Raw genomic sequence first — 24,461 nt, 5'->3', positions numbered from 1 at the left:
CGAGCCGAAGTGCTTGGTGGCAACCTGGAAGTGGCCCAGAAGGAGCTAGCCAAGAGGGCCACCCATCCGGGGCAATGAGACCACTTTATGGCCGGGACGGGCTCAGGTTTGGGCTGAGCGGGGATGGGATCCCTGGGCAGACCAGGGAAGTCTCGGCCCGGCCCGCCCCAGATCTCTGTTAATAATAATATTAATAATGATAGCATTTATTAAGCGCTTACTATGTGCCAAGCACTGTTCTAAGCGCTCTGATCCGGGTTAGACTCTCCTGCGCCTGGTCCCTAGCTGTAAGGGAGAAGTCCTTGGGGTATCCTGGGGGTTCTGCTCTGGGCCGGGCTCCTGAGTCTGAAGAAGGTTGGTTCCCCCCCCCCCCGCCCCCGGAGAAAGTTAGTTAGTTAATGAATTAATAATGGCATTTATTAAGCGCTTACTATGTGCAAAGCACTGTTCTAAGCGCTGGGGAGGTTGCAAGGTGATCAGGTTGTTCCACGGGGGGCTCAATCAATCTAGACTCTAGACTGTAAGCCCACTGTTGGGTAGGGACCGTCTCTATGTGTTGCCAACTTGTACTTCCCAAGCACTTAGTACAGTGCTCTGCTCACAGTAAGCGCTCAATAAATCCGATTGATTAATTAATCCCTATTTTACAGATGAGGGAACTGAGGCCCAGAGAAGTGAAGTGACTTGCCCAAAGTCCCACAGCTGACAGTTAGCAGAGCCGGGATTTGAACCCACGACCTCTGACTCCAAAACCCGTGCCCTTTCCACTGAGCCACGCTGCATTCATTCATTCAATCGTATTGAGCGCCTACTGTGTGCAGAGCACTGTACTAAGCGCATGGGAAGTCCAAGTTGGCAACATATAGAGACGGGCCCTACCCAACAGTGGGCTCACGGTCTAGAAGGGGAAGACGGACAACAAAACAAAACATATTAACAAAATAAAATAAGTAGAATGAATATGTACAAATAAAATAGAGAAATAAATACGTGCATACATATATACAGGTGCTGTGGGGAGGGGAAGGAGGTAAGGCGGGGGGGGGGGGGGGAGAGGAGGGGGAGAGTTCCTCACCCCATCCCCCTCACCCCGCAGGTGGCTGAACTCTTCACGGACAACTTTGATTACCAAACCCGGGATGACTTTGTGAGAGGCCTGTTGGTGAACGAAGAGGTAATCTGACCGAAAAAGGAACGGCGGCGGTCGCTAAGCGCAACACTGTGTGCCCAGCCCTGGCCGAAGCGCGGGGCAGATACGGGATGCTTAGGTTGGACCCATTTTAGCGGGGAGGCTGGATGGGGATGTAATGCCTGTTTGACAGATGAGGAAACTGATGATGATGATGATGAGGCCCAGTGAAGTGACTTGCCCAAGTTCACACGGTAGGCGAGGGGTCGAGCCGAGAGTAGGATCCGGGTCGCTGACTCCCAGCCCCATCCCCATTCATCATCATCATCATCAATCGTATTTATTGAGCGCTTACTGTGTGCAGAGCACCAGACTAAGCGCTTGGGAAGTACAAGTTGGCAACATATAGAGACGGTCCCTACCCAACAGTGGGCTCACAGTCTAGAAGGGGGAGACAGAGAACAAAACCAAACATACTTACAAAATAAATAGAATAGATATGTACAAGTAAAATAAATAGAGTAATAAATATGTACAAACATATATACAGGTGCTGTGGGGAAGGGAAGGAGGTAAGATGGGGGGATGGAGAAGGGGACGAGGGGGAGAGGAAGGAAGGGGCTCAGTCTGGGAAGGCCTCCTGGAGGAGGTGAGCTCTCAGCAGGGTCTTGAAGGGTGGAAGAGAGCTAGCTTGGCGGATGGGCAGAGGGAGGCCATTCCAGGCCCGGGGGGGCATTCCAGGCCCAGGGACTTGCCCAAGTTCACACGGCAGGCGAGGGGCCGAGCCAAGAGTAGGATCCGGGTCGCTGACTCCCAGCCCCATCCCCTTTCATCATCATCATCATCAATCGTATTTATTGAGCGCTTACTGTGTGCAGAGCACCGGACTAAGCGCTTGGGAAGTACAAGTCGGCAACATATATATACGGTCCCTACCCAACAGTGGGCTCACAGTCTAAAAGGGGGAGACAGAGAACAAAACCAAACATACTAACAAAATAAAATAAATAGAATAGATAGGTACAAGTAAAATAAATACATAGAGTAAGAAATATGTACAAACATATGTACATATATACAGGTGCTGTGGGGAAGGGAAGGAGGTAAGATGGTGCTTCTCAAGAGGTGAGAGGGGATCTGCCGTTCTTTGCCTTGATGACTTCTCCTGTCAGGGAGGGGCAGGGTGGGGCGTTCGCCTCACTCCGGCCCTTGGAAAAGTGATTCATTCATTCAATCGTATTTATTGAGCGCTTACTGTGCGCGGAGCACTATACTAAGCTCTTGGGAAGTACAAGTCGGTAACATAGACTGTGAGCCCACTGTTGGGTAGGGACTGTCTCTATATGTTGCCGACTTGTACTTCCCAAGTGCTTAGTACAGTGCTCTGCACACAGTAAGCACTCAATAAATATGATTGATGATGATGATGCCAACTTGTACTTCCCAAGCGCTTAGTACAGTGCTCTGCACCCAGTAAGTGCTCAATAAAAACGATTGATTGATTGATTGATATAGAGATGTTCCCTACCCAACAACGGGCTCACAGTCTAGAAAGGGGGGACAGACAACGAAACAAAACATATGATGCCACGGCTAGTGGTGATAATAAAGAATGGGATACTTGTTGAGGGTTTACTATGTGCCAAGCACTGTACTGAGCGCTGGGGTGGATTCCAGCTAATCGGGTCGGGCACAGTCCCCGTCCCATGTGGGGCTCCCGGTCTCGGTAGGCGGGAGAACGGGGATTGAGGGAAACTGGTGAGGAGGGGGAGCTTGGGGAGAACTGGTCTGTTACCATCATCAATCGTATTTATTGAGCGCTTACTGTGTGCAAAGCACTGTACTAAGCGCTTGAATGTACTAAGCGAATGAATGTGTTCATTTGTTCATGCACTCAATCGTATTGAGCGCTTACTGTGTGCAGAGCACTACTATGTATTTATTTATTTATTTTGCTTGTGCATATCTATTCTATTTATTTTATTTTGTTATGTTTGGTTTTGTTCTCTGTCTCCCCCTTTTAGACTGTGAGCCCACTGTTGGGTAGGGACTGTCTCTATATGTGGCCAACCTGTACTTCCCAAGCGCTTAGTACAGTGCTCTGCACACAGTAGGCGCTCAGTAAATACGGTTGATGATGATTATTTATTTATTTATTTTACTTGTGCCTATCTATTCTATTTATTTTATTTTGTTAGTATGTTTGGTTTTGTTCTCTGTCTCCCCCTTTTAGACTGTGAGCCCGCTGTTGGGTAGGGACTGTCTCTATATGTTGCCAACTTGTACTTTCCAAGCACTTAGTACAGTGCTCTGCACACAGTAAGCGCTCAGTAAATACGATTGATGATGATTTATTTATTTATTTTACTTGTACCTATCTATTCTATTTATTTTATTTTGTTAGTATGTTTGGTTTTGTTCTCTGTCTCCCCCTTTTAGACTGTGAGCTGGCTGTTGGGTAGGGACCATCTCTATATGCTGCCAACTTGTACTTCCCAAGCGCTTAGTACAGTGCTCTGCACACAGTAAGCGCTCAATAAATACGATTGATGATGATGATTTATTTATTTTACTTGTACATATCTACTCTTTTATTTTGTTAGTATGTTTGGTTTTGTTCTCTGTCTCCCCCTTTTAGACTGTGAGCCCACTGTTGGGTAGGGACTGTCTCTACATGTTGCCAACTTGTACTTCCCGAGCGCTTAGTCCAGTGCTCTGCACACAGTAAGCACTCAATAAATACGATTGATTGATTGATTGACTGTCTCTCTCTGTTGCCAACTTGTACTTCCCAAGCGCCTAGTACAGTGCTCTGCACACAGTAAGCGCTCAATAAATACGATTGATTGATTGATTGACTGTCTCTCTCTTTTGCCAACTTGTACTTCCCAAGCCCTTAGTCCAGTGCTCTGCCCACAGTAAGCGCTCAATAAATACGATTGATTGATTGATTATACTAAGCGCTTGGGAAGTACAAGTCGGCAACATAAACGGTCCCTACCCAACAGCGGGTGGAAGTACAAGTTGGCAACATAGACGGTCCCTACCCAACAGCGGGCTCACAGTCTAGAAGGGGGAGACAGACAACAAAACCTGCGGACGGGTGTCAAGTCGTCAGAACAAATAGAAGTAAAGCTAGGTGCACATCATGAACAAAATAGAATAGTAAATATGGACAAGTGAAATAAATGGAGTAATAAATCTGGACAAACGTGTGTACAGGTGCTGTGGGGAGGGGAAGGAGGTAGGGCGGGGGGGAGGGGGAGGGGGAGAGGGAAAAGGGGGCAGGCTGCACTGACTCTTCTGGTGGCTTGGGTGCCCCCCGCCCCACCCTCAGGTCCTGGGGAACCAAATCCACATGCACGTGACCTCGGGGGAATACGGGGCCCGCGTCTCCAACCTCCTGATGTACGAGGCCGTCTGCGCCGACGTGGTTCGCCGCTGGGTCTACCCGCTGACCCCCGAGATGAACTTCACGGACAGCCCCGGCCGCAGCTGCACCCACTCCCGACACAACATCTACCGGGGGGCCGAGGTCAGCCTGGGCCACGGCAGCGTCCTGGTAGAGAACGTCCTCCTGGGCCCCGGGGCCCTCATCGGCCGCAACTGCTCCATCACCAACAGCGTCATCGGGCCCGACTGTCGCATCGGTGAGGCCTCCCGCGCGCGCGCCGAGTCCAGGCCGGAGGGGATTAGCTCGGGGAAGAGGAGCGGGGTCGGGCCTAGGGCACCGATTTAACGATGATGGCATTTATTAAGCGCTTACTATGTGCCAAGCACTGTTCTAAGCGCTGGGGAGGTTGCACCGTGATCAGGTTGTCCCCCGGGCGGGCTCACAGTCCCCATTTTCCAGATGAGGTAACTGAGGCACAGAGAAGTTAAGTGACTTGCCCAGAGTCACACAACTGACAATTGGCGGAGCTGGGATTTGAACCTCTGACTCCAAAGCTGAGCCACGCTGCTTCTCTAATTTGTTCTTTTATTATCATTCTGGATCAGAAACCATCTTTGGGTAGCCAGCTTGGAGCCTGGCTGGAGAACTAGTCTTACGTTCCTTCATTCAGTCGTATTTATTGAGCACTTCCTGTGTGCAGAGCACCGTACTGAGCGCTTGGGAAGTACAAGTCGGCAACATCTAGAGACAGTCCCTACCCAACAGCGGGCTCACAGTCTAGAAGGGGGAGACAGACAACAAAACAAGTGGACGGGTGTCAATACCATCAGAATAAATGGAATTATAGCTATATATACATTGTTAATAAAATAATAATAATAATGATAGCATTTATTAAGCGCTTACTATGTGCAAAGCACTGTTCTAAGCGCTGGGGAGGTTACAAGGTGATCAAGTTGTCCCACGGGGGGCTCACAGTCTTCATCCCCATTTGACAGATGAGGGAACTGAGGCTCAGAGAAGTGAAGTGACTTGCCCAAAGACAAACAGCTGACAATTGGCGGAGCCGGGATTTGAACCCATGACCTCTGACTCCAAAGCCCGGGCTCTTTCCACTGAGCCATGCTGCTTCTCAAATAGAATAGTAAATATGTACAAGTAGGGCCAAATTAGCAAGCCAGTCACCCACTTGGCGCTGGAGGCGAGTTTGTTCCTTGACTGACTCAATCATACTTCTGGAGCACTTAGAGTGTGCAGGGCACTATACTAAACACTTGGGAGAGTACAATATAACAGTAAACAGACACATTCCCTGCCCACAACGAGCTGATACTCTAGAGATGTTCCTTGAGTAATAATGATAATGGCATTTATTAAGCGCTTACTATGTGCCAAGCACTGTTCTAAGCACCGGGGAGGTTACAAAGTGATCAGGTTGCCCCACGGGGGTGCTCACAGTCTTAATCCCCATTTTACAGATGAGGGGACTGAGGCCCAGAGAAGTTGAGTGACTTGCCCAAAGTCACACGGCTGACAATTGGCAGAGCCGGGATTTGAACCCATGACCTCCGACTCCAAAGCCCGGGCTCTTCCCACTGAGCCACGCTGCTTCTCTGAGATATGAAGAGATAGAGATATGAAGGCCACAGGAGATGCCCCATTCATGAAACTAATTCTAAAGTGCTGGAAGAATCAGAAGCAGAGCTTAGTCCGCTTCATAGCCTTTCTGTGGAAGTGTAGACACTGTGGTTGTGTATATCAAGGCTCAGCGTGGCGCAGTGGAAAGAGCTCGGGCTTTGGAGTCAGAGGTCATGGGTTCAAATCCCGGTCCACCACTTGTCAGCTGTGTGACATTGGGCAAGTCACTTCACTTCTCTGGGCCTCAGTTCCCTCATCTGTAAAATGGGGATTAAGACTGTGAGCCCCGCCATGGGACAACCTGATCACCTTGTAACCTCCCCTGCGCTTAGTACAGTGCTTTGCACATAGTAAGTGCATAATAAATGCCATTATTATTATGTAACACACTTGCGCATGTATATATGAGAAGCAGCGTGGCTCAGTGGAAAGAGCCCGGGCTTTGGAGTCAGAGGTCATGGGTTCAAATCCCAGCTCTGCTAATTGTCAGCTGTGTGACTTTGGGCAAGTCACTTCACTTCTCTGGGCCTCAGTTCCCTCATCTGGAAAATGGGGATGAAGATTGTGAGCCCCACGTGGGACCACCTGATCACCTTGTAACCTCCCCAGCGCTTAGAACAGTGCTTTGCACATAGTGAGCGCTTAATGAATGTCATTATTATTATTATTATTATATGTGTGTGATCACCTTGTAACCTCCCCAGCGCTTAGTACAGTGCTTTGCACGTAGTAAGCGCTTAATAAATGCCATCATTATTATTATGTAAGACACTTATGCACGTATATATGTGTGTGATCACCTTGTAACCTCCCCAGCACTTAGTACAGTGCTTTGCACGTAGTAAGCGCTTAATAAATGCCATCATTATTATTATGTAAGACACTTACGCACGGATATATGTGTGTGATCACCTTGTAACCTCCCCAGCGCTTAGAACAGTGCTTTGCACATAGTAAGCGCTTAACAAATGCCATCATTATTATTATATAGACAAGTGTGTATACATAATGGTATTGAAGTGCTTACTTTGGGCCAGTTAGTTGACTAAGCGCTGGGGTAGATACAAGCTAATCAGGTTGGACACGGTCTGTGACTCATATGGGGCTTGGTCGTGTTCCCCATTCTACAGATGAGGTCATTGAGGCCCCAGAGAAGCAAAATGACTTGACCGAGGCCACACGGCAGACAAGTTGTGGAGCTGGAGGCCTTCCCAGACTGAGCCCCTTCCTTCCTCTCCCCCTCGTCCCCCTCTCCATCCCCCCATCTTACCTCCTTCCCTTCCCCACAGCACCTGTATATATGTATATATGTTTGTACATATTTATTATTCTATTTATTTATTTTGCTTGTACATATCTATTCTATTTATTTTATTTTGTTAGTATGTTTGGTTCTGTTCTCTGTCTCCCCCTTTTAGACTGTGAGCCCCCTGTTGGGTAGGGACCGTCTCTATATGTTGCCAACTTGTACTTCCCAAGCGCTTAGTACAGTGCTCTGCACGCAGTAAGCGCTCAATAAATATGATTGATTGATTGAACCCAGGCCCTTTTGACTCCCAAGCCCCCGCTCTAACCACTAGGCCTCGCAACGTGTGCTCTCCTCCCTTCTTTCCCTTTCAACCCCGAGGGGCCCCTGTTTGGCCGGGCTGGGAAATGGGGTAGCAGGGTATCAGAGACCTGGAGCTGATGACGTTTTCCTCAGGACAGGCATCAATCGTCATCATCATCGATCGTATTTATTGAGCGCTTACTGTGTGCAGAGCACTGTACTAAGCGCTTGGGAAGTACAAGTTGGCAGCATATAGAGACAGTCCCTACCCAACAGTGGGCTCACAGTCTAAAAGGGGGAGACAGAGAACAAAACCAAACATACTAACAAAATAAAATAAATAGAATAGATATGTACAAGTTAAATAAATAAATAAATAAACAGAGTAATAAATACGAACAAACATGTATACATATATACAGGTGCTGTGGGGAAGGGAAGGAGGTAAGGCGGGGGGGGATGGAGAGGGGGACGAGGGGGAGAGGAAGGAAGGGGCTCAGTGTGGGAAGGCCTCCTGGAGGAGGTGAGCTCTCAGTAGGGCCTTGAAGAGAGGAAGAGAGCTAGCTTGGTGGGTGGGCAGAGGGATTGGGGGCATTCCGGGCCCGGGGGATGACGTGGGCCGGGGGTCGACGGCGGAACAGGCGAGAGCGAGGTACGGTGAGGAGATTAGTGGCGGCGGAGGAGCGGAGGGTGCGGGCTGGGCTGGAGAAGGACAGAAGGGAGGTGACTTAGGAGGTGGCGAGGGGCTGGACAGCCTGGAAGCCCAGGGTGAGGAGTTTCTGCCTGATGCACAGATTGATTGGTAGCCACTGGAGATTTTTGAGGGGGGGGAGTAACATGCCCAGAGTGTTTCTGGACAAAGACAATCCAGGCAGCGGCGTGAAGTATGGATTGAAGTGGGGAGAGACAAGAGGATGGGAGATCAGGCAGAGCAAGGAATGTAGATTTGTCTTTCAGTTGGACCTTGGCGGGAGGGGGAAGGAAGGGTTTCCTTGAGGTCGTTTTGAATCGTCAGGAGGAGGAGAGAAGCAAAGCGAGCTGGGCCGCCGTTGGAACGAGCCAGCCCCCTGCGGCTCCGCCGTCCCTCTGTGCCGGGCAGTGGATGGGAGAGCCCTCAGTAACCCAGCACGTCCCTGTCAAATTCGTTCATTCATTCACTCAATCGTATTTATTGAGCGCTTACTGTGTGCAGAGCACTGGACTAAGCGCTTGGGAAGTCCAAGTTGGCCACATCTAGAGACGGTCCCTACCCGACAACAGGCTCACCGTCTAGAAGGGGGAGACCGACGACAAAACAAAACATGTGGACAGGTGTCAGGTCGTCAGAATAAACAGAAATAAAGCTAGATTCATTCAATGGTATTCATTCAATCGTATTCGAGCGCTTACTGTGTGCAGAGCACTGTACTAAGCGTTTGGGAAGTACAGGTTGGCAACATATAGAGATGGTCTCACAGATCATATAGAATCAATCAATCAATCAATCGTATTTATTGAGCGCTTACTGTGTGCAGAGCACTGTACTAAGCGCTTGGGAAGTATAAGTTGGCAACATATACAGTTCCTACCCAACAGTGGGCTCACAGTCTAAAAGGGGGAGACAGAGAACAAAACCAAACATGCTAACAAATAAAATAAATAGAATAGATATGTACAAGTAAAATAAATAAATAGAGTAATAAGTATGTACAAACATATATACATATATGCAGGTGCTGTGGGGAAGAGAAGGAGGTAAGATGGGATGGAGAGGGGGACGAGGGGGAGAGGAAGGAAGGGGCTGAGTGTGGGAAGGCCTCCTGGAGGAGGTGAGCTCTCGGGCCTTGAAGGGAGGAAGAGAGCGAGCTTGGTGGATGGGCAGAGGGAGGCCATTCCAGGCCCCGGGGAGGACGTGGGCCGGGGGTCCGACGGCGGGACAGGCGAGAACGAGGTACGGTGAGGAGATTAGCGGCAAAAATTTATGGAACGCTTCACGAATTTGCGTATCATCCTCCTACCCAACAGTGGGCTCACAGTCTAAAAGGGGGAGATGGAGAACAAAACCAAACATACTAACAAAATAAAATAAATAGAATAGATATGTACAAGTAAAATAAATAAATAAATAGAGTAATAAATATGTACAGACATATATACATATATACAGGTGCTGTGGGGAAGGGAAGGAGGTAAGATGGGGGGGATGGAGGGGGGAGAGGAAGGAAGGGGCTCAGTGTGGGCTCTCAGTAGGGCCTTGAAGGGAGGAAGAGAGCTAGCTTGGTGGATATAGAACCCACTGTTGGGTAGAGACTGTCTCTATATGGTGCCAGTTTGTACTTCCCAAGCGCTTAGTACAGTGCTCTGCACATAGTAAGCGCTCAATAAATACGATTGATGATGATGATGATATAGAAGTGGACTCACAGCTAGACGCCCATCGTTAACAAAAAAAATGGACTAGTCAAATCCCCCGGCCCAGGTGACAACGTGGTTCTGGACCAGGCTCATCTTTGGCGAGGCGTACGGGTGGCCACGGGGGCCCAGATCCACCAGTCTCTGCTGTGCGACTTCGCCAAGGTGAAGGAGCGAGTCACGCTGAGGCCCCGCTGCGTCCTCACTTCCCAGGTGAGCGCCAGCTCTTCCCTCTCCTTTCCCCACCGCTCCCGCAGGCCCAGCTTCCCGGGGAGGGCCCTGCTCCCGACCCATCCGCTCCGATGAGTAATAAAGACGGCATTTGTAGACCGTGAACCCACTGTTGGGTAGGGACCGTCTCTATATGTTGCCAACTTGTACTTCCCAAGCGCTTAGGACAGTGCTCTGCACCCAGTAAGCGCTCAATAAATACGACTGACGGATTTTCCTCATCGCTGACTACGCGCCAGGCACCGCCCTAAGCGCCAGGGTGGGTACGAGCAAATCGCATCGGACACGGTCCTTGATCCACGTGGGGCTCCCAGTCTCAATCCCCATTTTCCAGGTGAGGGGCGGGAGGCCCAGAGAAGTCAAGTGACCTACCCGAGGTCACACAGCGGACAAATGGCGGAGCCGGGATTAGAGGCAGCGTGGCTTAGTGGAAATCAATCAACCATATTTATTGAGCGCTTACTATGTGCAGAGCACTGTACTAAGCGCTTGGGAAGTACAAATTACTTTGTACAAAGTGGAAAGAGCACGGGCTTGGGGGGCGGAGGTCATGGGTTCTAATCCCAGCTCCGCCGCTTGTCTGCCATGTGACCTTGGGTAAGTCGCTTCTCTGGGCCTCAGTTCCCTCACCTGGAAAACGGGGATTAAGACCGTGAGCCCCGCATGGGACAACCTGATGACCTCGTATCTACCCAAGCGCTTAGAACAGTGCTTGGCACGTAGCGTGGCTCAGTGGAAATCAATATCAATTGTATTTATTGAGCGCTTACTGTGTGCAGAGCACTGTACTGAGCGCTTGGGAAGTCCAGGTTGGCAACATACAGAGATGGTCCCTACCCAACAGTGGGCTCACAGGCTAAAAGGGGGAGACAGAGAACAAAACCAAACATACTAACAAAATAAAACAAATAGAATCGATATGTACAAGTAAAATAAATAGAGTAATAAATATGTACAAACATATATATGGGAAAGAGCCCGGGCTTTGGAGTCTGAGGTCATGGGTTCAAATCCCGGCTCCGCCAACCGTCAGCTGTGTGACTTTGGGCGGGCCACTTCTCTGGGCCTCAGTGACCTCATCTGGAAAATGGGGATTAATTAAGACTGTGAGCCCCCCGTGGGACCACCTGATCACCTTGTAACCTCCCTAGTGCTTAGAGCAGTGCTTGGCACATGGTAAGCGCTTAACAAATACCGTCATTATTATCATGCCCAGGCTTCTCCTCCTTTTAGACTGTGAGCCCGCTGTTGGGTAGGGACTGTCTCTATACGTTGCCAATTTGTACTTCCCAAGCGCTTAGTACAGTGCTCTGCACATAGTAAGCGCTCAATAAAGATGATTGATTGATTGATTGATTCCATGCTCTATCCATTACGCTTTGCTGCTTCTCCCTTAATCTCCAACCGGGCCGTCAGCCCTTGGGGCCTCCCCCGTCTTCCTCCCCGCCAGGTCGTGGTGGGCCCGGACCTGACCCTGCCCGAGGGCTCTGTGATCTCCCTGCACCCTCCAGATGCCGAGGAGGATGAAGACGAGGACCAGTTCAGTGACGACTCTGGAGCCGACAAGGAGAAAGAGAAAGTGAAGCTGAAAGGTGAGTTTTCCCGACTCTCCCTTACACCCCCAGCTTGCCTGCTCCGGGCTTCTGGTGGAGGGCAGTGGGCCAATGGGTCGGAATAGTAATAATAATAATGATGGGCTAATGGGTCAGAATAGTAATAGTAATAATAATGATGATGGCATTTGTTAAGTGCTTACTATATGCCAGGCACTGTTCTCAGCGCTGGGGTAGATGCGAGGTAATCAGCTTGTCCCATTTTGCATGGGCTAATGGGTCGGACTAGTAATAATAGTAATAACGATGGCATTTGTTAAGCGCTTACTATATGCCAGGCACTGTTCTCAGCGCTGGGGTAGATACGAGGTAATCAGCTTGTCCCATTTTTGCATGGGCTAATGGGTCGGACTAGTAATAATAGTTATAATGATGGCATTTGTTAAGCGCTTACTATATGCCAAGCACTGTTCTCAGTGCTGGGGGAGATACGAGGTAATCAGCTTGTCCCATTTTGCATGGGCTAATGGGTCGGACTAGTAATAATAGTAATAACGATGGCATTTGTTAAGCGCTTACTATATGCCAGGCACTGTTCTCAGCGCTGGGGTAGATACGAGGTAATCAGCTTGTCCCATTTTTGCATGGGCTAATGGGTCGGACTAGTAATAATAGTTATAATGATGGCATTTGTTAAGCGCTTACTATATGCCAGGCACTGTTCTCAGCGCTGGGGTAGGTACGAGGTAATCAGCTTGTCCCATTTTGCATGGGCTAATGGGTCGGACTAGTAATAATAGTAATAACGATGGCATTTGTTAAGCGCTTACTATATGCCAGGCACTGTTCTCAGCGCTGGGGTAGATACGAGGTAATCAGCTTGTCCCATTTTGCATGGGCTAATGGGTCGGACTAGTAATAATAGTAATAACGATGGCATTTGTTAAGCGCTTACTATATGCCAGGCACTGTTCTCAGCGCTGGGGTAGATACGAGGTAATCAGCTTGTCCCATTTTTGCATGGGCTAATGGGTCGGACTAGTAATAATAGTAATAACGATGGCATTTGTTAAGCGCTTACTATATGCCAAGCACTGTTCTCAGCGCTGGGGTAGGTACGAGGTAATCAGCTTGTCCCATTTTGCATGGGCTAATGGGTCGGACTAGTAATAATAGTAATAACGATGGCATTTGTTAAGCGCTTACTATATGCCAAGCACTGTTCTCAGCGCTGGGGTAGATACGAGGTAATCAGCTTGTCCCATTTTGCATGGGCTAATGGGTCGGACTAGTAATAATAGTAATAACGATGGCATTTGTTAAGCGCTTACTATGTGCCAGGCACTGTTCTCAGCGCTGGGGTAGATACGAGGTAATCAGCTTGTCCCATTTTGCATGGGCTAATGGGTCGGACTAGTAATAATAGTAATAACGATGGCATTTGTTAAGCGCTTACTATATGCCAGGCACTGTTCTCAGCGCTGGGGTAGATACGAGGTAATCAGCTTGTCCCATTTTTGCATGGGCTAATGGGTCGGACTAGTAATAATAGTAATAACGATGGCATTTGTTAAGCGCTTACTATATGCCAAGCACTGTTCTCAGCGCTGGGGTAGGTACGAGGTAATCAGCTTGTCCCATTTTGCATGGGCTAATGGGTCGGACTAGTAATAATAGTAATAACGATGGCATTTGTTAAGCGCTTACTATATGCCAAGCACTGTTCTCAGCGCTGGGGTAGATACGAGGTAATCAGCTTGTCCCATTTTGCATGGGCTAATGGGTCGGACTAGTAATAATAGTAATAACGATGGCATTTGTTAAGCGCTTACTATGTGCCAGGCACTGTTCTCAGCGCTGGGGTAGGTACGAGGTAATCAGCTTGTCTCATTTTGCATGGGCTAATGGGTCAGAATAGTAATAATAGTAATAACGATGGCATTTGTTAAGCGCTTACTATATGCCAGGCACTGTTCTCAGCGCTGGGGTAGATACAACTAGACTGTGAGCCCACTGTTGGGTAGGGACCGGCTCTTTGTGTTCCCAACTTGTACTTCCCAAGTGCTTAGTCCAGTGCTCCGCACACAGTAAGCGCTCAATAAATACGCTTGATTGATTGATTGACTCTGGCCCCGGCTGGAGGCGATTAATGCCCGAGGGACTCTGAGGGTGAATTCCCACTATCTCTACACCACCACCCGTGTATCCACTGCCTCCAGCCCCCATCACCCTGATTCCTTGTGACCCCCTGAGAAGGGTCTGGTAGATGGTAAAGTCTTCCACGTCAAATAGAAACGACTTCCTTCAATCAATCAATCAGTCGTATTTATTGAGCGCTTACTGTGTGCAGAGCACTGTACTAAACGCTTGGGAAGTACAAGTTGGCAACATATAGAGACAGTCCCTACCCAGCAGTGGGCTCACAGTCTAGAAAACTGCTTTCAGTCTGCTTTCAGGAGCAGGGGAAGCCCCATTTTGCAGAGGAAGTAAGTGAGGCGCAGAGAAGTTAAGTGGCTTGCCCAGGGTCACCCATTCAATCAATCAATCAATCAATTGTATTTATTGAGCGCTTACTGTGTGCAGAGCACTGTACTAAGCGCTTGGGAAGTTCAAGTTGGCAACATATAGAGACGGTCCCTACCCAACAGTGGGCTCACAGTATAAAAAACTGCTTTCAGTCTGCTTTCAGGAGCAGGGGAAGCCCCATTTTGCAGATGAAGTAAGTGAGGCGCAGAGGAGTTAAGTGGCTTGCCCAGGGTCACCCATTCAATCAATCAATCAATCAATCGTCTTTATTGAGCGCTTACTGTGTGCAGCAGAGCACTGTACTAAGCGCTTGGGAAGTACAAGTTGGCAACATATAGAGACGGTCCCTACCCAACAGTGGGCTCACAGTATAAAAAACTGCTTTCAGTCTGCTTTCAGGAGCAGGGGAAGCCCCATTTTGCAGATGAAGTAAGTGAGGCGCAGAGGAGTTAAGTGGCTTGCCCAGGGTCACCCAGCAGACGAGCGGCAGAGCCGGGATTAGAACCCACGTCCTCCGACTCCCGGGCCCGTGGTCTTTCCGCGCTGCTTCTCGGCATCCTCGTGCAGGGCCAGTGCCGGGGGCGCTTTGAGAGCCCTCACGACCGGGAACAATTTTCCAGGTTACAATCCCGCGGAAGTGGGGCCGGCGGGCCAAGGCTACCTGTGGAAAGCCGCCGAGGCGGGCGACGACGAAGAGGAGGAGCTGCGGCACAGCCTGTGGGGTGAGGCCTGGCCCCGGCGCGTGGTTCGAGCGGGTGGGGATGCGGCGGGAGAGAGGAGGAATGGTGCCGCTCGCGAGTGGGAGGACTGGGGAATGGGCCGGAAAACTGGGAAGCGGGGGGGATGCGCTCCCCGGCTCCAGCCCCGTCCTTCCCGCCGGTCCCAGCAGCAAATCCCACAGATCATTTGGTCCCCGGGTCACCGCCACCAACATGGCTTTCTCTCTCTCTCCCCTCCCGTCACGGCTGGATCCTCAGGCCTCACGCTCAACCCGGAGGAGGAGAGCGAGACGGAGAGCGAGCAGAGCCTCGGCTCCGAGGAGCCGGACAGCCGGGGGGGCTCCCCGCAACTAGATGACGTCAAAGGTGAGGCGCGGGCCGGCCGGGGGGCGGGGGCGCGCCCCACAACCGGGGGACGTCGGAAAGAGCAGCGGAGTCGGAGGTCGTGGGTTCTAATCCCGACTCTTCTGTGTGGCCCTGGGCCGCTCCTCTGGGCCCCAGCTGCCTCACCTGTAAAATGGGAATGAAGGCTGAGTCCTGTGCAGGATGGGGACAGTTTGCTTGTATCTACCACAGTGCTTGGCACATAGTAAGCGCTTAACACATACCACAATTATCATTATTATCAAAGAGGAGCAGCGTGGTTTATGGCTAGAGCTTGGCCTTGGAATAATAATAATAATGGCATTTATTAAGTGCTTTCTATGTGCCAAGCACTGTTCTGAGCGCTGGGGAGGTTGCAAGGTGATCAGGTTGGCCCACGGGGGGCTCACAGTCTTCATCCCCGTTTTGCAGACGAGGTCACGGAGGCCCAGAGAAGTGAAGTGACTTGCCCAAAGTCACCCGGCTGACAAGTGGCAGAGCCAGGATTCGAACCCACGACCCCTGACTCCAAAGCCCGGGCTCTTTCCACCGAGCCACGCTGCGTCAGAAGGACCTAATCCCGGCTCCGCCACATGTCTGCTGTGAGACCCTGGGCAAGTCACTTGACTTCTCTGGACCTTAGTTACCTCATCTATAAAATGGGGATTAAGAATGTGAGCCCCATGTAGGACAGGGACTGTCTCCAACCTGATTAACTTGTGTCTACTCCAGCACTTAGTACAGCGCTTGGCACATAGTAAGTGCTTTACCACTACCAGAATTATTATTATTATCGTTATCTTCATCATCATCAAAGGTGAGGCACAGAGTAGCCAGGGGCCAGAAGGCACCGTAAACACAGCTCCCCTCCAAGATCCAGCTCTTATTCACTCATTCATTATTATTTATTAATAATAATAATAATGATGGTATCTGTTACACACTTACTATGTGCAAAGCACCGTTTTAAGCCCTGGGGAGATACAAGGTGATCAGGTTGTCCCACGTGGGGCTCACCATCTGAATCCCCATTTTCCAGATGAGGGAACTGAGGCCCAGAGAAGTGAAGTGACTTGCCCAAAGTCACACAGCTGATAATTGGCGGAGCCGGAATTTGAACCCGTGACCTCTGACTTCAAAGCCCGGGCTCTTTCCACTGAGCCATGCTGCTTCTCTCAGTGTTTATTAAACACCTGTGTGCAGAGCACTGTACTAAGCGCTTGGGAAAGTACAGTGCAACAGTAAAGAGTGACAATCCCTGCCCATAGTGAGCTCACAGTCTTCTCTGTGCCTCAGTTACCTTATCTGTATAATGAGGATGAAGAGTAACTCACAGGGATGTGAGTCCCCCATGAGACAACCTGTTCACCTTGTAACCTCCCCAGCGCTTAGAACAGTGCTTGGCACATAGTAAGCGCTTAATAAATGCCATCATTATTATTATTAGAGAGCGGGAGACAGACATTCATTCATTCATTCAATCGTATTTATTGAGTGCTTACTGTGTGCAGAGCACTGTACTAAGCATTTGGGAAGTACAACTTGGCAACATCTAGAGACGGTCCCTACCCAACAGTGGGCTCACAGTCTAGAAGGGGGAGGCAGACAACAAAACAATACATATTAACAATATAAAATAAATAGACTAAATATGTGCAAATAAAATAGAGTAATAAATATGTACAAACATATATACATATATACAGGTAGACAGCAAAACATATTACGACTGTGAGCCCCCATGGGACAACCTGATCACCTTGTAACCTCCCCAGCGCTTAGTACAGTGCTTTGCAACATAGCAAGCGCCTAATCAGTCAATCATATTTATTGAGCGCTTACTGTGTGCAGAGCACTGTACTAAGTGCTTGGGAAGCACAAGTTGGCAACATCTAGAGACAGTCCCTACGCAACAGTGGGCTCACAGTCTAGAAGGGGGAGACAGAGAACAAAACAAAACATATTAACAGAGTAAAATAAATACAATAAATATGTACAAGTAAAATAAATAGAGTAATAAATACTCGTTTGGCAAAGTGCTTTAAAGTCTGCGGTAAGGAGCTTCCGTGTGATGTGTAGGTGGACCGTCTCTATATGTTGCCAACTTGTACTTCCCAAGTGCTTAGTCCAGTGCTCTGCACACAGTAAGCGCTCAATAAATACGATTGATTGATTGATTAAAGGAAGCCGTTTCTGTTTGATGTGGAAGAGTTTACCATCTACCAGACCCTTCTCAAGGGGTCACAAGGAATCAGGGTGATGGGGGCTGGAGGCAGTGGATACACGGGTGGTGGTGTAGAGATAGTGGGAATTCACCCTCAGAGTCCCTTGGGCATTAATCGCCTCCAGCCAGGGCCAGAGTCAATCAATCAATCATATTTATTGAGCGCTTACTGTGTGCACAGCACTGGACTAAGCGCTTGGGAAGTACATGTTGGGAACATATAGAGACGGTCCCTACCCAACAGTGGGCTCACAGTCTAGAAGGGGGAGACAGAGAACAGAACAAAACGTATTGACAAAATAAAATAAATAGAATAGATATGTACAAGTAAAATAAATAGAGTAATAATAAATAAATAAATTATTTATTTCCACTCCCATTACAGCCCGGGACTCGGGCGGGCAAACCCAGAGCACTGTACTAAGCGCTTGGGAAGGACAAGTTGGCAACAGATAGAGACGGTCCCTAGCCAACAGTGGGCTCACAGTCTAGAAGGGGGAGACAGAGAACAGAACAAAACGTATTGACAAAATAAAATAAATAGAATAGATGTGTACAAGTAAAATAAATAAATAAATAGAGTAATAATAAATAAATAGAGTAACAATAGAGTAATAATGAATAAATAGAGTGATAATGAATAGAGTAATAAATAGAGTAATAGTAAATGGAGTAATAATGAACAGAGTAATAATGAATAAATAGAGTAATAATGAATAGAGTAATAATGAATAAATAGAGTAATAATGAATAAATAGAGTAATAATGAATAGAGTAATAGTAAATTGAGTAATAATAAATAGAGTAATAATAAATGAATAGAGTAATAATGAATAAATGAATAGAGTAATAATGAATAAATGAATAGATTAATAACGAATAGATGAATAGAGTAATAACAAATAAATGAATAGAGTAATAACAGAGTAATAACGAATAGAGTTATAATGAATAAATAAATAGAGTAATGACGAATAGAGTAATAACGAATAAATAAATAGAGTAATGACGAATAGAGTAATAATGAATAAATAAATAGAGTAGTAACGAATAGAGTAATAACGAATAAATAGAGTAATAACGAATAAATAGAGTAATAGTAAATAGAGTAATAATGAATAAATAAATAGAGTAATAATGAATAAATAGAGTAATAGTAAATAGAGTGATAATAGAGTAATAATAAATAGAGTGATAATAAATAAAGAGTGATAACAAATAGAGTAATAATAAATAAATAGAGTAATAGAGTCCTGAACACACCCTAGGAATTTCTCATCTACTGGTGTTAGTGGGAGAACTGAGGGCTCAGACCACTCCAAGGCAGATGACCCCCGGGGCGAACAGCAAATAAGAGATCCCTCGTCCCTCCTCTGACCTTCCCCCCGGCCGCCGCCCCCTCCCCGGGTTGGCTTGCAGTGTTTCAGAACGAGGTGCTGGGCACCCTGCAGAGGGGCGAAGAGGAGAACATCTCCTGCGACAACCTGGTCCTGGAAATCAACTCACTCAAGTAAGCCGCCTCGGGGCAGGCCCACACCCAAAAAGGCCCTCTTCCCCCAGTCCCCTTCTCCTTCCCCCCAAAAAAACCCCGGCGGACGGAGCTCCGGAGGCCTAATCCGAACGGCCGGGCTTCCGACAGCTGGGGCCGGAGGGTCGTGGGTTCCGGGGAGACGCGCCCCCCGCTCCCGGCCATCCGTGGTCCTCGGCCCTCGCCGGTCACCCCTTCACTCAACCTCCCACTGGGACACGGTGCCGGGGAGCTCTGAGGGAAGGAGGGGAGGGAAGGCCGAGGCGTCCTTCCAATCCCCAAGGCTGCCCTTCCTTTCCCCTCCGACAGATACGCGTACAACATCAGCCTGAAGGAAGTGATGCAGGTGCTCAGCCGCGTGGTCCTGGAGTTCCCATTGCAGCGGCTCGACTCGCAGCCGGACCCCAACCGCTACTGTGGTCTCCTGCTGCCCGTGAGCGAGGCCTGGGCTGGCGGGCGGCGTGGGCTCCGGGAGGGTCCCAGGGCTCTCCGACTCCTCACCTTGGCCTGGAAAAAAAAAAAACCTCCCGTCAGCTGGCGTGGGGAGATCTTCGAGGATCACCTCGTTCCCTTTCAAGGAGAGACTGGCTGCGGGCCCTGTCGGGATCCGTGGGTTTCGCTCTGAGGAGGCCCGAGAGAGTCCCAGCCTCATCTCATTTCTCTCCGCCAAACACACACATACACACCCCACCGCCACTACCCTCCGGAGAGAAGCAGAAATCCCGAAAGGGCACTGGTGGGATTCTGCGTTCCTGAACTCCGTCGCTCCCCCACCGTAATCCCACTCCCGTTACGGCCCAGGACTCGGGCGGGCAAACCCAGAGTAAGCTCCCTGAGGCGCCTCGCCCCGCACACAGGTCTAGGGCAGCCCCAGTCGGGAAGATCCTCAGGAGGCTGGCTCGGTCCTGAGGGTCGGGCTACTGCAGGGGCGAGTTTGGGATGCTCCGAGAGAACCCGGGCAGATTGAGGCCGGCGGCACACCGGGCCGTCGGATCCGCCCATCCCGGATCTCTGACAAGACCTGAGACTTCCCAGGCAGGGCCGCAAAGACCCGAAACGAAAAGTTGGGCCCTCGACCAGCGCAGTTGAACCGGTCTGTGCGTCCAGGCCGTCAGGGGACCGGACGCTCCTCAGCCCGGCCGGAATCTGACCGGTCTCTGGGGGTAGGGAGGGCGATAGCCCTTTCATCCCGGAGCGTTCACAGCGAGTGAGGGAACAAGGCAGCATTTCTCCCCGCCTCCCAGGGGGACCTGCCGCACCTCTTCGGCCTTCCCAGACCAGAATTCAGCCGCTCCCATATTTCTCAACAAGGTCCCGTGAATTTATCCAGGTGCCTGGCCCTGTCCCTGGAAAATAGGGATTGAGATTGTGAGCCCCACGTGGGGCAGAGACCGTGCCCCACCCGATTTGCTTAGTACAGAGCCTGCCTGGCACGAAGTAAGCGCTTAACCAATATCACTATTATTATCATCCCTTCCCCCTGCTCCATATATGCGGCGTCCCGGGCCCCTTACAGCCGGTTCTCCCCTCTCAGCTTTTAAAGGCCTGGAGCCCGGTGTTTAAGAATTACATCAAGCGTGCAGCCGACCATCTGGAGGCCCTGGCCGCCATCGAGGATTTCTTCCTGGACCACGAACCGCTCGGCACCTCTCTGGCCAAGGCAAACGCTGGCTTCCCACAGGCTCCCCACAGCTCCCACCCAATGCCGCGGTCTGCGGTCCGGTCCGCGGGAATGCCGGCCCCTCCCCGGCACCGGGAACCGGGCTCCCCGACCCGCCCATCCCAGATCTCTGACGAGACCTGAGACTTCCCAGGCAGGGCCGCAGAGGCCCAAAAGGAAAAGTTGGGCCCGCAACCAGTGCGGTTTAGCCGGTCTGCGTGTCCAAGCTGATTAACTCGTATCTGCCCCAGCGTTTAGTACGGTGCCTGGCGTATGGTAAGCGCTTAGCCACTTGAAAAAGGAATAAAAACGCGTCGAAGGCTGGCGTGAATCTGTACCAGGAGCAGCGTTTAGGGATGTTACCGCGCCTCTGCCGCCACGGCCTTCTCTGAGCACCCCTCAAGCCGGAGGGAGAACAGAAGGGGCTGGCTTGGGGAGGAGGAAGGGAGGGGAACCGGTGACGTTGGCTTTGCGTCCGTCACCGAGCCCCGCACGCCCACTGACCCGCCCGGGCTCCTCCAGGTGCTGATGACTTTCTACCAGCTGGAAATCCTGGCCGAGGAGACCATCCTGAGTTGGTTCTGCCAGAAGGACGCGACGGACAAGGGCCGACAGTTGCGCAAAAACCAGCGGGTGAGTCAGCCGGGACAAGGACGCCGCCGACCGCGAAGTTCACCTACGGGGACTCGCGTGGTTGAAGAAGCCAATGAAGGATCCACCTCCTGGCCACGTTGCTGTGTTGTGGTCGTACACAAAACTCACAATTAATACATTTTCTCCCTCACGCAATGGGACACGTGCTCTCCAAAAGAGGAGCCCAGGAGCTTGGGCTGGGGGAAAGAATGAATGGGGCAGAGTGCCTTCACACTGTCCTGAGATACTGATGTCCCTCAGTGGGAAACAGGAGTTGGGGGCTTCAGAGCAATCCCCAAGCCACAAACTCTGCAGTCCAGAGTCCCTGACCTCAATCAATCAATCAATCAGTCGTATTTATTGAGCACTTACTGTGTGCAGAGCACCGTACTAAGCGCTTGGGAAATACAGGTTGGCAACACATAGAGACGGTCCCTACCCAACAGCGGGCTCACAGTCTAAAAGGGGGAAAGGTCGAAAAGACCTCCCTTGGGGGGGAAAATGAGGAAGGAGGTGAAGCATTGGCTTGATTTTACACAATACTTATCACGGTTTAATGGGCTACTTTAAGCATTTTTAAAACACTTCCCAAGTCTTTTATGGAAGTGCTTATGGCAATATTTACTTGGCTCCTAAACTGAACGGGATATTGACTGATACGACTGAAGTGAGAGAAGTTCTTTTACTCCAGTAGCCACCAGGCCTGCCGATGAAATCCACGGCCCAAGCCCCCGGGCTCCCATTAGTCATCATCATCATCGTATTTATTGAGCGCTTACTGTGTGCAGAGCACCGTACTAAGCGCTTGGGAAGTACAGATTGGCAACATATAGAGACAGTCCCTACCCAACAGTGGGCTCACAGTCTAAAAGGGGGAGACAGAGAACAAAACCAAACATACTAACAAAATAAAATAAATAGAATAGATAGGTACAAGTAAAATAAATAGAGTGATAAATAAATGGAGTAATAAATAGAGTAATAATAGAGTAATAAATAAATAGAGTAATAAATAAATAGAGTAATAGATAAATAGAGTAATAGATAAATAAATAGAGTAATAGTCCAGGGATATACCCAGCGGAGGGGTCCGGATCCTCCCCAATAAATAGAGTAATAGTCCAGGGATATACCCAGCGGAGGGGTCCGGATCCTCCCCCATAGTAAATAGAGTAATAATAAATAGAGTAGTAATAAATAGAGTAATAAATAAATAGAGTAATAAATAAATAGAGTAATAATCCAGGGATATACCCAGCGGAGGGGTCCGGATCCTCCCCCAGGAGCCCTTCCCTGTTTCCATGCAGCTCCAGAAGTTCATCCAGTGGCTGAAGGAGGCCGAAGAGGAATCATCCGAGGAGGACCGGGACTGAAGCTCTCACGGGCCGGCCTGATCGCCGACCCTTCCCCGGGGACCGGGAAAGGCCAAGGACCGCGAGCCTCCGAGCGACCACCACCAGGCTGGAAATCCCGGAAGGAGAGATGGGAGGAATGGTGGGCCCCCTCCCATCCTCGTGTTACAGACCCCCGTTCACTGGGGGGGGGGGGTGTGGGCTGAGGGGAGGGTGAATCAATCAGTGCTAGTGAGCGCTTATTGTGTGCGGAGCACTGTAATAAGGGCATGGGAGGGTCCAATAGAGATGGTAGATGCAATCCCTGCCCTCAAGGAACTTACAGTCCAGGGTCCTTGCCCCGAGAAGGGGGTCCCCGGTAAGCCTTGAAGCCAGGTGGCTGCTCGTGGCTATTCTCTCACTCTCTCGGTTGATCTGAACAACTGGCTCCTTTTGCTGCTTGTATTTATTAATAAAAATTGTAAAACTTTTCTGTTCTTTGACCTCCGTCGCCAGCGTGGGCCAAGCCGGGGAGACAAAAATTACGCCTTTTTGCTTCCCTTGGAATGGGGAGGGAGGCTTTTCTAGTGAGGCGGAAGCCGAGAGTCTCCGGCTTGTAAGTCAACACCTTCAAATCCATTTTTCGTTTCCAGGCATCGCTCCTCCCACGCCAAATAAACAATTGCTCTGCACACAGTAAGCGCTCAATAAATACGATTGAATAAATGAAAGAATCATCATCATCAATCGTATTTATTGAGCAATTACTATGTGCAGAGCACTGTACTAAGCGCTTGGGAAGTACAAATTGGCAACATGTGAACCAGCACCTAATACAGTTCTTAGGCACATAATTATTATTTAACCTTTTTTCAGGGGTTACTTGTGGTGCCTGGGGAGCCCAAAAACCACTGATGCTTTGAAATTATTTTCATTTCGTTGGTTCTGAGAGGTTGTATTAGTAGGGTTATTTACTCTATTATTTATTATTATTATTTATTACTCTACCTGTACATATTTACTATTCTATTTTATTTTGTTAATATGTTTTGTTTTGTTGTCTGTCTCCCCCTTCTAGACTGTGAGCCCGCTGTTGGGTAGGGACCGTCTCTAGATGTTGCCAACTTGTACTTCCCAAGCGCTTAGTCCGGTGCTCTGCACACAGTAAGCGCTCAATAAATACGATTGAATGAAAGTATTTTTCAGTGACAAATCTGGAACAGAAAAATACATCTGTAACCTGGAAATAAATTTGAGCCAAAAACAATTTTAAAGTTAAAAAAATCTCCATGTAGAATTGACAGACAGAATCCCTGCCCTCAAGGAACTTACTGTTCGAGGTCTTTGCCTGAGAAGAGGGTCTTGGTAAACCTTGAGGCCAGGTGTACGGAAAAGGAGATATCAGAAGAAATTCATGTGACTTTTTTAATTTGACATTATGACATAAGATTTCTATTTAGCCGCTGAGATATTCTTTCTACAAGAAGAAGGCATTCTACCATATGGATTTTAAAATAAGAAAAAAAAACAAATCCTTTACAGCAATGATGGGGATTTTTGAAGATACATCCGATGAAAGGCGATGTTTCTAG

At 49.3% G+C, this 24,461-nt stretch overlaps 1 protein-coding gene across 1 annotated transcript in view; it reads left to right on the top strand.

Annotated features, from left to right (window-relative positions):
- EIF2B5 (eukaryotic translation initiation factor 2B subunit epsilon) overlaps window positions 1–23,077 on the top strand; it is a 33,638-nt gene extending 10,561 nt beyond the window's left edge. The window contains exons 6-16 of the mRNA XM_038747571.1: window positions 1,097–1,174; window positions 4,467–4,779; window positions 10,169–10,314; window positions 11,783–11,924; window positions 15,032–15,133; window positions 15,389–15,496; window positions 19,137–19,227; window positions 19,555–19,678; window positions 20,780–20,905; window positions 21,428–21,538; window positions 22,846–23,077. Coding sequence (XP_038603499.1) covers window positions 1,097–1,174; window positions 4,467–4,779; window positions 10,169–10,314; window positions 11,783–11,924; window positions 15,032–15,133; window positions 15,389–15,496; window positions 19,137–19,227; window positions 19,555–19,678; window positions 20,780–20,905; window positions 21,428–21,538; window positions 22,846–22,911 — 1,407 coding nt within the window. The 3' untranslated portion in view covers window positions 22,912–23,077. The remainder of the gene's footprint in view (window positions 1–1,096; window positions 1,175–4,466; window positions 4,780–10,168; window positions 10,315–11,782; window positions 11,925–15,031; window positions 15,134–15,388; window positions 15,497–19,136; window positions 19,228–19,554; window positions 19,679–20,779; window positions 20,906–21,427; window positions 21,539–22,845) is intronic.
- Window positions 23,078–24,461: the final 1,384 nt, after the last annotated feature.

This window comes from Tachyglossus aculeatus, chromosome 1 (assembly GCF_015852505.1).
Source record: "Tachyglossus aculeatus isolate mTacAcu1 chromosome 1, mTacAcu1.pri, whole genome shotgun sequence".
In the NCBI taxonomy this organism is placed as follows: domain Eukaryota; kingdom Metazoa; phylum Chordata; class Mammalia; order Monotremata; family Tachyglossidae; genus Tachyglossus; species Tachyglossus aculeatus.
This window is presented reverse-complemented; position numbering and strand designations above follow the sequence as displayed.